This window comes from Garra rufa, chromosome 15 (assembly GCF_049309525.1).
Source record: "Garra rufa chromosome 15, GarRuf1.0, whole genome shotgun sequence".
Classification (NCBI taxonomy): Eukaryota; Metazoa; Chordata; class Actinopteri; order Cypriniformes; family Cyprinidae; genus Garra; species Garra rufa.
This window is the reverse complement of record NC_133375.1, coordinates 22,738,353-22,752,369: the sequence shown is the minus strand read 5'-3', so window position 1 is coordinate 22,752,369 and position 14,017 is coordinate 22,738,353. Positions and strand designations below refer to the sequence as shown.

Below are 14,017 nucleotides of genomic sequence, written 5' to 3'. Positions count from 1 at the left end.
GCAGATCGAGCTGCGAACCCCACGAGTGCAGCTGCCGCTCCGCCTCAGCGGAAGCGGGGCCAGACCCGCGAGGAACGCTGGTGAAGGCTCCCTCCTCGAAGAGAGCCTTCCGGGAACGAAGCACCCGCAGTGGAAGGCGCTCACACTGCGGACAGCCAGCCCCCTCGAGGGCTGACTGAGCATGCTCCGCTCCCATGCAGAGAACACACAGACTGTGTGTATCCCCACCAACGATGAATCGCTGGCAAGGAGGAACACACCGTCTGTGTGACTGCTGCACCGCCATAACAAATTTCTTTCCCCTTTTTGACATTGCTCAAAATAAAGTTGTGCAAACTGGCACAGAAAAACAGCAATGCAAATAACCAGACAAACAGACCAACATAGAGCGCTTCGCTGAATGACAAAAGCTGAAGCCGGTTTGAAACGCACGTGCTTATATACTTCCTGGTCGTATGACGTCATCACGTTGGTGACGTCACTCCCGTCATCCTATTGGTTGCAGACTGATTCAGAGCCGGGTTCGCCAATGGCATTCCCCAGAGCGTTGATGACGCAGTGTAGAGTTCCCGAAAGGGAACGTATATGGTGGTACGTATTTCACGCAGGTATGTACCCACAGGTATGTTTTCGTCATGAAATCAGATTGGAATATAGACACTGGACAATGTTATTCCTCACACACATGCTATATTTCTCAATTAAAAACTGCAAATAAAAAAATCTATTTAAATCTGCAATAATGCATTCCCACCTGGATTGGATTGATATATGAAATCCGAAAGAAAGAAATAGCGGGAAAAAAACAAACATAATTTAATTAATCAATATGTTTTTACTCTTCAATTCACATTGACTAAACCAAAATGCTGACACATACTGTTTTCTGATTCTGCAGTATTGTTTTATTATACTATATGCCATGCAAACACATTTGGGACTATTTTTTGTTGTTTAAGTCCTGTTTAAAGAATGCAGATAGGCTGTGGCTTTCTGAAATATTCTGAAATGTCAGACAGAGGCCTGTGGGAATAAACGAGAAGAGAACATGGGCAACCATGAGTATCACACGACCTGTCTGCTGTGGTCAGGCCTCTTCCAATAATCCAGAGGTCAGTGTTCCTTCCTTCTCAGCCTGACCCACATTTACACACCTCAGTCAAACTCCCAGTGCAAACAGCCAACTCTCAAACAAATATTCTCCAATACACTTCAGACCCTTGAGAGAGACAAAAGGAGGGGTAAAGAGAAAAAAAAAGTGACATTTTGACGGCTGTCCAATCCCGTTGAAGCTGAAGATGTTATTCTTTGGCTCCAATTTGAGAGGAACGGAGCCTTTCCCCTTTCCTGACATCCCGCGCTTCTATGTTTCTGCCTTCCCTCCACACTCATCGCTTCCTCATTTCCGTCTTGTCATCCAGAGTCTCATCAAATGTCAGAGGACAGCCTGCTGTCCCAGAGTGCTGGCTCCATCTGCATCTTGAAATACATATTTGTGGTGTGACCGATCTCCCTCAGGTCCTGTGGAAGGGGTCAGCACATTTATACAAAACCACCTAGTGAGAATGTGACGGCAAATGTCCCAGGAGATGCCACTCTCTCTCTCTTTTTCTCGTATTTTAAACTGCTCTTGTCAGTTAAACAAAGCTCTTCAGAAAGCCCTTCACAAACTTGTACCTACAATGTAAGAATATGCTGCTTTTATTTGACTTCAAGGAATAGTTCACCCGAAAATGACAATTCTGTCATAAAGAATGGAACACAAGAGAAAATATTTTGGAGAATGTTTGAGCTGTTTTTGTCAACGGGGTTCAAAAGTTTCAAGCTCCAAAAAGGACATATAGGTGATTCATTCAACTTCTGAAGCAATATGTTCACTTTGTATAAATGTGATTGTATATATTTGATTGTATATGTAATATTTAGTCTTTTTATCCCTATTGACCATCTGTAAACAGCTTGATTGATAGGCGATCTGACCAATCATAGTGCACAATCCGTCAATTTGTCTGTCAAACAAATCAGACTGGAGAGTAGATTAACTTTGATGGATTTAAACTTGAAAAAAGGTGTGTATTGACATCTTTCCTCTTTGTTCTGCAAGGTACTGTTCACTCTGTGAGAACATGATGTGTAGTGTGAGACAAGTATTGTTTGTTGGGAATAGCAACAGTAACAAAGGAGGGCACGTTTTTGCAAAAGGGTCAACTGACATATATCCCAGTGAAATGGCTTCTGGAATGTAGGGTGGGATTTCACCCTTTGATTGACAGGTGATATGACCAATCATAATGCAGAATCTGCCATTGTGTCCGACTAATAACTCAAAAAGGAGAGTTGGATTAACGTCAGTAGACTATGGTGTGTTGTCGTCTTTCCATGGTTGAGACAACATAACTCTGATGTTCATTTATGTTTATTTCATGCTATAACTAGTAGTAAAGAGAAAGAGATAGTTGGTTCACGTGCCACTTGAACTGAGATTATTCCGTTCTCATGCCACACATCATCAAAAATACATTGCAGAGCAAAGAGGACACTGAGAACGTGATGACAGAAAAGACAGAGCAGGTTACATTTGGTATCAAGCCAAGTCTCAGCTTTTAACTGTCACCCGTCCCTTCAGCGGGATGCCTAAGTTTACTTCATCATATTACAAATAAATCCTAATCTAATCATGACAAACTATGTATCGTTGAAAAGGTCTAAGACTCTTAAATAGATATTTTACCACTGTTTTGTGTTAAAAATTATGTAGGAAAATTAATAGATTAATTTATGACAAGAGTGCACCTCAGAAATCTACATTCTAACAGGAGTTCTGACCTTTGTCACAAAAAAACTTTCTTCATTGCCTTTTCCCTATCACGCTTTAGAAATTATAAGAAATTATATATCAATTGAAAACTTAAAATCTCAAAATGCATCCTTTGAAAACCTTTTTAAAATCAGACATTGCATTACCATGGAAAATGTAAATCAAAATCATATTACAAAATGTTTTTGTTCATGAATTATAGTTAGTTAATACACTGTAAAAAGTTTTTACCAGTTTCAACTTAAAAACTTAAGTTTAGCAGCTGCCTTAAAATGTTAAGTTAAATCAGCTTAAGTCATTTAAACTCACAAGTTAAATTAACTAGTTTTGATTGCAATAAGGTAAAATGACTTGTAGTTTTAAGCTGATTTAACTTAATAACTTAAGGCAGCTGCTGAACTTTTTTAAGTTTTAAGTTTTGAAGTTAAATCTGGTGAAAACTTTTTACAGTGTAGTTAAGTTTGGATGCATTTTTACATATATGTAAAAAATGGGAGTGACAGTTAAAGGGTTAAATTTTGTCTTTTTTTTTTAAAGAAATTCAGACAATAAATATCATTTTTTTGGCTCTTTAATGTGACAGATTGCTAAAGCACTTTAGTTCTAGCAGTTGAAATGGGAATCAATCTCTCCCTCCTTGAATAAATTACAAATGAATGAACATCATATGGTATGTTGTCTCAACTGTAGAAAGACGTCAATACACCATTTTCAAGTTTGACTCTACTAATGTTAACCTAACTTTCCTGTCTGGTTTGATTGTCGAATATAATGACAGATTTTGCATTATGATTGGTCAGATCGCCTATCAAATAAATTCCCCGAATGACTGAGGGTGAGTACATAATGACAGAATTTTCATTTTTGAACATGAGGAGAAAATATTTCCAACTAGTCAGTCTGTTTTTCCATATTCTCTTAAGGGTTAGTTCACCCAAAAATGAAAATTCTGTCATTAATTACTCACCCTCATGTCGTTCCACACCCGTAGGACCTTCGTTCATCTTCAAAACGCAAATTAAGATATTTTTGATGAAATCCGAGAGCTCTCTGACCCTTCACAGACAGCAAAGGTCCTACCACGTTCAAGGTCCGGAAAGGTACCTATAACATAAACAAAATAGTCATTAGTGGTACCTTTCTGAACCTTGAACGTGGTAGGACCCTTGCTGTCTATGAAGGGTGAGAGAGCTCTTGAATTTCGTCAAAAATACCCTAATTTGTGTCTTGAAGACGAATGAAGAAATAACGGGTTTGGAACGCGTTTGGAACAAGTGAGTAATTAATAACAGAATTTTCTTCTATATGAAGCAACTTTTCAGTACTGTTTCTTTGCACTTCAAGACCTAACATAAAAATATTATCTGTTAGCAGGTTCACAGACAGGCATAGTTATATAAAAGTTCCCTTTCGACAGCTCTCTCAAAATAACATCTCCACAATATGAGCACAGGAATCACACCTATCAGCACGTTTTTCTTTATCCTATAAGAATAATGTGTCAGCACCTTTTCTCATGCAGAATTCTGCCTGAACACATGTTTGATTCGGCGGTAATCAGGACGCCTGATGGATAGGAAGCTGTTTTTGTTTATGGAGAGTGTGAGCTTGCTGCCATCTGCTCAGAGATAAAACACCATGCTCTGATGGAATACATAAACACCCATCAAGCTCAAAGCAGCCTGCTTAAGACACTCATAAACGCCCATTTTAAATCACTTACTCTAGTGCGTTCTTAACACACACACACACACACACACACACTTAGGGAAGCCTCTTTTGACCAATCACAGTTGAGAGTATTAATATAACCAGAGCTGCCACAGGCACTTATTTTCTAAAGCAACAACCTTGCTAGAATTATCAGCAAATTATAAATAAAAGCACAAAACATATAATAATGTTGTTTTGAATAATCAAACACTAATGGAGCCCAGAGCCAGTTGCTTAAAAGGGTGCCACAATCTAAATGAAATTGAAAGTGAATGCTAATAATTAATAAAACAAGGGTTGCATAAAAATACTTTAAAGCAGTGAAAATTAGCTAAGCTGAAAGCTTAAAGTTACACTGTATCCTACATGCCAAACATAGTCTAATCCAACACTTAGGATCAGAAAGCTCTCGGATTTCATCAAAAATATCTTAATTTGTGTTCTGAAGATCTTATGGTTTTGAGTAGCGTATAATACTGGACATACGACTAGATTGCTGAAATATTTTTGGGGAAAATGTAACATTTGTCAACGCTTCCCTGCTATGTAATGAATTGAATACAATAGCTTTTCTACCGAAGTGACATGATTTCAAAAATAGCGACACTAAAGCCCAAAAGTGGTGAAAAAAGATGGTTGAATAAAACTGAATGAGGCTGGGGAGCTCAGGGAGGGTTTGATGGTGGTGTGACCTACATGTTTTATGCCACAGATGAAACGGAGCAGCGTGCTTGAAAGTTTCACATTTTTAATTCTCCTTCTGTGTCTCTCACATGCCATATGGGCGTCTTGGACAGGCTGCGGACAGTCACAGGAAGAGCTAACACATATCAGAGAATCATGCAAGGAGTTCATGCTAGAACTCAAGCAAAATGAGGTTGTGAATCGGTTCTTTTTGGTCTGAAATGGCCTATTTTCAATGAAAACTCATATACTGGTTAAATAATCAGGCACAGCTGATACATCAGTAATGATACAACAGCTTGGAATATAACAAGTAAGAAATGTATAAAAAAAACTCTTTATCACTTCATTTGTGAAAATGATCTAAAATTGCAAAACTGAAATGAAAACGATCTAAAATATGTTTCATACTGACAAACTCTAAGTGCTAATTTACTCTGTCGCCATTCAAATGCTATTTATGAACATAAAATCCATAAAATATGCTCACTGATACTGTATCTCAAAGATCTGTGTTTCAACATGTGACTGAAATATTTGGTTTTATTGTTTATGTTCAAACACAGACAGAAAGAGACAGAAAATATCAGGCAGGCGGCTGATTGGGGATAAAACAAGGTCAGGGGTGGCAGAAATCATAAAAACCAAACGCTTGCATTTTGTCACATGACAGCACCATCGGTCAGCGAGCTGTGTGACAATGTGACCCTCACACACGCGCAAATACATAGTGTTGGGGAAGTGACTTTAAAACTCAAAGCTACTTAAAATTGAGTGTTAAACTGCAGTCAAGCTGCTTTTAGAAAATAAGTTAGCTATGTTACAAGCTACAAACAAACAGTAGCTACCGTATGCAGGCAAAAATCTTTAAATATTAGATTATATCTTTTTTAAATTGGAAGAGTACTTGTTTGTTGCTAGTATCTGTCTCAAAAAAGGCTTTTTGAATTAATGATTTTCAATTAGGGTGACAGTGTTAAACGTTAACAGACACATTTACACCAAATAACAGTGGATTGGGTTGTAACTGACATTTATGTGTACAAAAACAGTTTGTAGCAAAAACAAAGACTCAGGATGCTATGCAGTTACCTTAATCAGTGAGTTTTTCAAACTTACTTACTAACATAGTTATGAAAATTAGCATTTGCTATTAAAAAAACAAAGAAATATGCTACACAGTGACTCAAATTGGTGAACCTTTTTTTTAAAGATTAATCTTTCTTGGAAGGTAAATCTCCAACCTTCCAGTGAAGATTTTTTTTAAACCAATGCTATCTATTATATTAAAATAAGACTTAAAACAGTGTTTTTTGAATTATTAACCTAAACATAAACCATCCATATTAACCAAATCACTGTTTTCCAGACTTTACAATGCTACTATATTAGTCTAAGATACAGAATGAGTTTAAAACATAGTTATGAAAAGCGGTTTTCGAGTATTTTGCCATACAGACAGTACACAGTGATTCTGTGAATCAATTATGTTTAAACAGGTTCATTGCAGTTAACCTACAAATGAACCAATTCACTAAAATAGTTTTTTTTTTTTTAGATTAGTGCTATAAATCCAACTAATATGTGATCCAGGACCACAATTTAAATCTTAAGTAGCATGGGTATATTTGTAGCAATAGCCAAAAATACATTGTATGGGTCAACATTATTGATTATTATTTTATGCCAAAACTCATTCGGATATGAAGTAAAGATCATGTTCCATGAAGATATTTTGTAATTTCCTACCTTAAATACATCAAAACTTAATTTTTTGATTAGTAATAATGCATTGCTAGGAACTTAACTTGGACAACTGTAAAGGCTATTTTATCAATATTGTGATTTTTTTGAACCCTCAGATTCCAGATTTTCAAATAGTTGTATCTTGACCAAATATACTGTCATAACAAACCATACATCAATGGAAAGCTTATTTGTGACCCTGGACCACAAAACCAGTCGCAAGGGTACATTTTTTGAAATCTGAAAGCTGAAGAAATAAGCTTTCCATTGATGTATGGTTTGTTAGGATATGACCATATTCGGTCAAGATATTTGAAAAAAATCTGGAATCTGACGGTGCCAAAAAATCTAAATACTGAGAAAATCGCCTTTAAAGTTGTCCAAATTAAGTTCTTAGCCATGCGAATTGCTAATCAAAAATTAAGTTTTGATATACAAAGTCTCTTTATGGAAAATGATCTTTACATAATTTTTGGCTATTGCTACAAACATACCTGTGACACTTAAGAGTAGTTTTGTGGTCCAGGGTCACATATATAAAATATATGTAAATATAGTTATGTAAAAGCAGTGTTTAACTACATATTTAGTATTTAGTTTTTTTCAATCAGTTCATTTACATGAATCATAATGAACTAAATCGCTAAAACAAGTTTTCAGACTTTCCAATGCTAAATATTAAACTCATTGCTATAAAAAGACACAATATGCTACACAAACACTTGAATCTATTAATCAGTTCTTTTAAACAATTTATTTTTTAGAGCAGTGCTACATATTAAACTATTACATACAATGAGTCTAAAACATCAGTAATAAAGCAAAATATTTTGCTATGACAAAAAATTTGCAATATACTACACGGTGACTCAAATCAGCGAATTATTTTTTTTTAACAGGTTAATCACAAATCACAAATCTTCCCAATGAACAAATTCACAAATACAAAGATTTAAGACATTCCTCCATAGTTTTGTTCGGCTGTAAAGCTTCTTGCACATTTATAAACTTGTTCCTCTATGTCCTTGCAACACACCATCCCCACTGAATTGAACTATTTCTCTTCATAGTTTTGATGTCACTGGTCTCAATGTCTTGTTTAGGTTGGGCAGGTTTAGGACATGTCAGATAGACAGAGCGAGACTCATGTTTTACAGGGCAGAAGGGCACAGGACCAACACACACACACACACACACACACACACACACACACACACACACACACACACACACACACACACACACACACACACACACACACACACACACACAGAGGGCAGGAGAGCTCAGGACTGCAGTCATCCACAAGAGCTGTGTCTCTTCCTGCGTTTAATCTCATGACACACTCATCTGTCTCTGTCTCTCTTTCCACACTTCTGTCTCTTTCTCTTCTTTATGCCCTTCAATGGATCTCTGCAGCCCTTCTCCCTCCTTTACTCTCTCTCTCTTTCTTTCTCTCTCCAGGGATTTTAGTTTTATTGAGAGGATGAGCCTCATAAAGAATGACCTACAGTAGCTGCAAACTTTCTGGCTATATTCCCTGTGTATGTGTGTGTGAGTGTGTGTGAAACAAATACTTCACTCTCATTTAGCTCATTGTCCCTGAAGCTTTAGCTGCTCGTAGAGAAGAAGAGTTTAGAGTTATTAGTTTTTCCCTCCCAGTGGTTTACCGTGTGTGTGTTCAGTCACCTTGCTCTGACCTGTTAGCAGTAGTGTGTAATTAACTGATTGTCTGAACTATTTCCCACCTCTGATTGGCTCACACGGTTAACTTCTGGACCACTTATCCAATCAGAATGAAGAATTAGTGTGTAGGGAAGATTGTGGTCAACAAAAGCGCACAGATTTTGTATTCTAATGACGAATATGACTGTAAACACACACTAGGAGCCCACGGCAATTAATTCCAGCAGTATGCTGTGCAAGTTAATTAGACGTATTTTCATATGACAATAAAAAGCAATGATTTCACAAATCATTCTCTATGTGACATTTTGATCATTCAATTTATGGACCCCACTACCCTCTTCAAAAAATAGTATGAGCCACCATTCTGCTGCGACAGATGAGAGAAGTTCACACAATGAGTGAGTCATGTTGTCAAGAAATGAAATCTGCTCATCACAAAAGAGAAGAAACAAGCAGTGCAGAAGCTCAACTCTTTACCAAGTCACATTAATAGTGTCAGACAAGTAGCTTAGAATTACTGCACAAGTCATAATGTTTCCTTCTTCTGACAACATCATGAAAAATAGATGGAAAATTGTCTGTTTAATTTTGTGACTTCTAAAGTAACTAGCATTTTGCTTTAATGGACAAATACACTCAGTTTAAAAAAGAAGCAAATTGCACTGCATTGCGTCACTGGTTTGTCTACAAAATCAGGTAGATATTGCAACATGGTGAACATATTGAAATAAGTAACAAAACTTGCTGATTTAAGGTAGTTAAATACAGTAGATGTAAGCAAAGAAAGAGAAGAAAAGAAAGAAATGAATACTTCTATTCTGCAAGGACATACTAAATTGATCTAAAGTGACAGTAAAGAGTTTTACAGTTGCAAATGGTTTCTATTTGAAATAAATGGTGTTTTTTTTACGTCTTTATTCATCAAAGTTTTTTTTTTATCTATTTCTGTCACCAATATAGTTTGGATTCCTTGCTACTGTCGCCTCTGGCTTGCTTAGTTGGGGACACTTGATATTTAGCAACCAGGGTTGCTTTATAGATAAATTAAACTTATTCCATAATTGATGGACTTTACACAGTTATTGAACCAAACTGAATCAACAATGAACTGATTTCAGCTGAATAATGACTGTTTACTATTGTCTTTTTAAAACTGCTTTACAGCAGAATTTATTTTTGTTTGCATCACTGAATTACTATTTTCTTAGGGTGTGTTCACACTTGTCATCTTTGGTTCGATTAAAACGAACTCTGGTGCGATTGCTCTGTTAGTGCGGTTCATTTGAATAAGTGTTAACGCTGCCATCCGAACCCTGGTGTGTACTAAACAAGCGGACCGAGACTGCTAAAAAGATGGATCTCGGTCCACTTCCAAACAAACTCTGGTGCGGTTCGAATTATATATGAACGCAACTCAGCCCAAATACTTCTAAAGGAACCAAAAACAGGAAGTAATGACGAGATGCGGCGCTATGTGACCTGATTTCACTAAGGGAACAATCGGTGTATCCAAAACAAATTGAGCATAGGGCAAACGTGGAGCAAAGAGGAGGTAAAGTGCCTTTTATGAGCTCTTTGTGGTGAAAATAAAATCATATACACGCAAAAATGAGCGTTATTAGTCCAGCAGACGACATTAGGTATAATGCACCTTTTTCTTTTGTTTGGAGTGTTCGGTGAGTTCTGTCATGAAATATACATCATTCAACCTTACCAATCAGGTTGTGAACGTATCACTAAGCCTTTAGTTTCGGTATCTTTGGGTTCACTGGCAAAAATACCAGTGTGAATGCTAAGCAGATTAGGACCGAATGTATCATTTTCCTTTTTGGTCCAGACCAAAGGAACTAAATGAACTGGACTACAAGTGTGAACACACCCTTATTTATCATTGTAAAGCTGCTTTGAAACAAATTTGTAATTGCTGCTGAAAATTCAGCTTTGTCATTGCATGAACAAATTTTTTCAAAATACATCAAAATTAGTGTTGTCAATCGAATAAAAAATTAACTAATTAATTATGTTTTTCTGAAAGTAATTGCGATTAATCATGATTAATCCCACCTAACGTTTTTAAATGTACTTCTATATTGCACTAATTTCAGATTCAATCTTCAAATTAATTTATAAACAACATAAAGATAGTACATTTCATTTTTTATGACTGAAGGTGAGTATCACTGATACCAATATTACTGATGTATCTATTGTTCTTTTTTCCTATTATTTAACCATTGACTATTGCCATTCAACATTACAGTATAATTGAGAACTATCAATTTTAGCATTTATTAGACTTAAAAATAACAACTTCTAATTTAATCTAATCTTCACATTAACCCATTGTTTACCCTTCAGCAAGTAGGAAATACACAGAAATTAAGTAAAGTTATCAAACACTAAATACTAAATTAAATATAAATAAATTCTCAAAAGTTATTGATTTCCTATTTTTTCTTTTGTTCTTTGATTAATAGACATCTCAGCAACTGGGTTATTAGGTTATTTGGCTGCTATTACTTTAAGAGCTGCCGCTGCTGAACGTGATGCATATCTGACATGCATGCTCGTAGTTTCATTCGCACTTTAATATGAAAGGATACAGGCTACAGCGAACGCCTTTGTATTTGTGAGTGCAACTGAAGCACGCTTCCAGCTTCCAGCACAGTATAACGGCTGACAGGACAGGTAAATTTGTTTTTACTGATAATGGCCTGACAACATCTCATCTGACCGCAGTTCACTGTTGTTCTACCAAAGCTTCCTCGTTACCTGTACCTTTCCCACGCTCACTTAACTAGCACCTGGCGCTGAAATGAAGTTGTAGCGCGTGTCTGAAAAGTCTCCCGTTTGATGTGGTTGTAAAACATTCTGTGACTAAATAAATGAGAAAAAAGAAACAGAAGCAGCCGTTGTGAGTAGGGTGGCCAACCCTAGCCCTGCCCCTGCGTTAATTGCGTCAAACATTTTAAACAACAGCACTATTTAAAATAGAATATATATTTTTATAATATTTCACAGTATTTTTATTACATGTGTGCAGCCTCGTGAGACTTCTTTCAGAAACAATAATGTCTTACCAACCCCTAAACTTTGGAAGTAGTGTTACTTGTCTAATCAGAAGTGTAGTTTTACCGAGGCCATGGGATCAATTTTCAGGAATCCATAAACTGATAAATGTACCCCTTGAATGCAATGCAGCTCACTTTAGAAAGTGTCAGCCGCTTGCATAAATCAGAATCAATATCATCTTCAATTACTATATAAAAGAAGCAAGTGCTTATGACAAATAAACTCTTATCACTTCCTAATGGAACATTTTGCAGTGGCCTCTACGTGACCCCAGAGATGTCAGTGTCCTGTGGTCCATCAGCTATTCTCCTCATAAATAGAGAACATTCTCCAGACTATTTTGAGCTGATCTAAGCATCCACCTACCACTGAGCTGTCTACAAAAACACCCTGCTTTCTGTCTTTGGTTTGGGCTTATTTTGTTCAAATTTACACAGATAGACACAAGAACCAAACTTCAGATCTTTAAAAACTAAATGAAAATGTTTATGGTAATATCGCCCCAAATCTAACTTCATGCAATCCACAGAAGCTGTTTTTTAATGAGACGGCTCATTAAAATAATCAACACTCTAGGTTAAAATGAAAATTAATCAGTAACAGTAACAGTCAACAAGCTTGACTGAATGAACCTTAACTTACCGATGTGACTGCGGTGAGAGGAGGCATCCGACAGATGACCCCAGAGAGACAGAAGGGTCAAAAACACCAGCAAGAGCCACGCGCACACCCTCTGTACCGCCCGCTCCTGCATTCTGAAACACACACACACACACACACACACACACACACACACAAAGCATATCAGCACATGAGCGTTACACTGATCAAAGGCTATTAGGTGGCACATTTCTAGAGAGGATCTCATTCTCTCCTCCAGCACAATCTAAATGTCATCATGTTCTTCCTGAATGTTTTCTGATACAATGCTGAGTGCCAAAACACTGAATTATACAATTACTTATAGAGAGAGTACGCTTTCAAGGGTGGGTAGGGGTTTTCTGGCAAATACTGAGCCCCTGGTGGTTGATGTTGGTACTGATTATGGTAATGCTATTGTCTATTAAGTGTTGGGATTCTGTTTGCTGCATTTACAATACCAGTCAAAAGTTTTTGGACAGTAGGATTTTTAATGTTTTTTAAACCTGCATTTATTTGATCCAAAAGACAGCGAAAGCAGTAATATTGTGAAATATTTTTACTTTTTAAAATAACTGCTTTCTATTTGAATATATATTAAAATGTAATTTATTCATCACCAGTCTGCAGTGTCACATGATCCTTCAGAAATCATTGTAATATGCTGATTTGCTGTACAAGACACATTATTATTATTATTATTATTATTATTATTGTTATTATTATCAATATTTAAAACAGTTGAGTACTTTTTTTTCAGGATTATCTGATGAATAGAAATATCCAAAGATCAGCATTTGTCTGAAATAAAAAGCTTTTGAATTGATCAAAAGTGATAATAAAGACTATGATGTTACAAAAGTTTTTTATTTCAGATCACACTGTTCTTATGAACCTGAAAAATTATACTTAACTGTTTTTAACATAATATTAATAAAAAAATTGAGCAAATCAGAATATTAGAATTATTTCTGAAGTCTCCCGAAGGGAGCATGGAAAGCATCTATGGCCTCCACGTAGCCCTTCAGTGTAGAATGTGCGTTACCGGCCATAAGGCGGGCTTGCAAAAAGTCCAGCACTGAACTTACTGGGCAGTGAATTGGGTCAATGTGGTGCTAATTGCACCAAAGGACAAACATATTCCACTTCCCGGTGTGCATCTTCCTCGTAGAGGGAGCTCTGGATTGGAGGATGGTCTCAACAACCTCGGTTGAGAGACCGGAGGCTAGGAAGTGTGCCCCTTCAGGTGCCACAGCCATAACTTCCATAGCTCCGGGCGAGGGTGCAGGATCGCGCCCCCTGCCTGAGAGAGGAGATCCCTCCTGACAGGTATTTCCCAAAGAGGGCCGTCTAGGAGAGAAATCAGGTCTGAGAACCATGTTCGACCCGGCCAGAACGAGGCCACTAGCAGAAGGCGAATTCCGTTCCGGCACACTCTTTCCAGAACTCCCGGGAGCAGAGCGATCGGGGGAAAGGCGTACAGACGAAGCCTCGGCCACGTCTGTACCATAGCATCCAGTCCCAGGGGAGCTGGATGATTCAGAGAGAACCAAAGGGGACATTGCGTTGTCTCCTGGCTCGCAAAGAGATCCACTTGGGCTTTCCCAAATTTGCTCCAAATGACTTCCACCACCTCGGGGTGGAGTCTCCATTCCC

The 14,017-nt window shown here is 37.2% G+C and overlaps 1 protein-coding gene across 1 annotated transcript in view; it reads right to left on the bottom strand.

The window, feature by feature from the left end:
• tafa3b (TAFA chemokine like family member 3b) overlaps positions 1 to 14,017 on the bottom strand; it is a 141,736-nt gene that overhangs the window by 56,990 nt on the left and 70,729 nt on the right. The window contains exon 2 of the mRNA XM_073819573.1: positions 12,365 to 12,477. Coding sequence (XP_073675674.1) covers positions 12,365 to 12,476 — 112 coding nt within the window. The 5' untranslated portion in view covers position 12,477. The remainder of the gene's footprint in view (positions 1 to 12,364; positions 12,478 to 14,017) is intronic.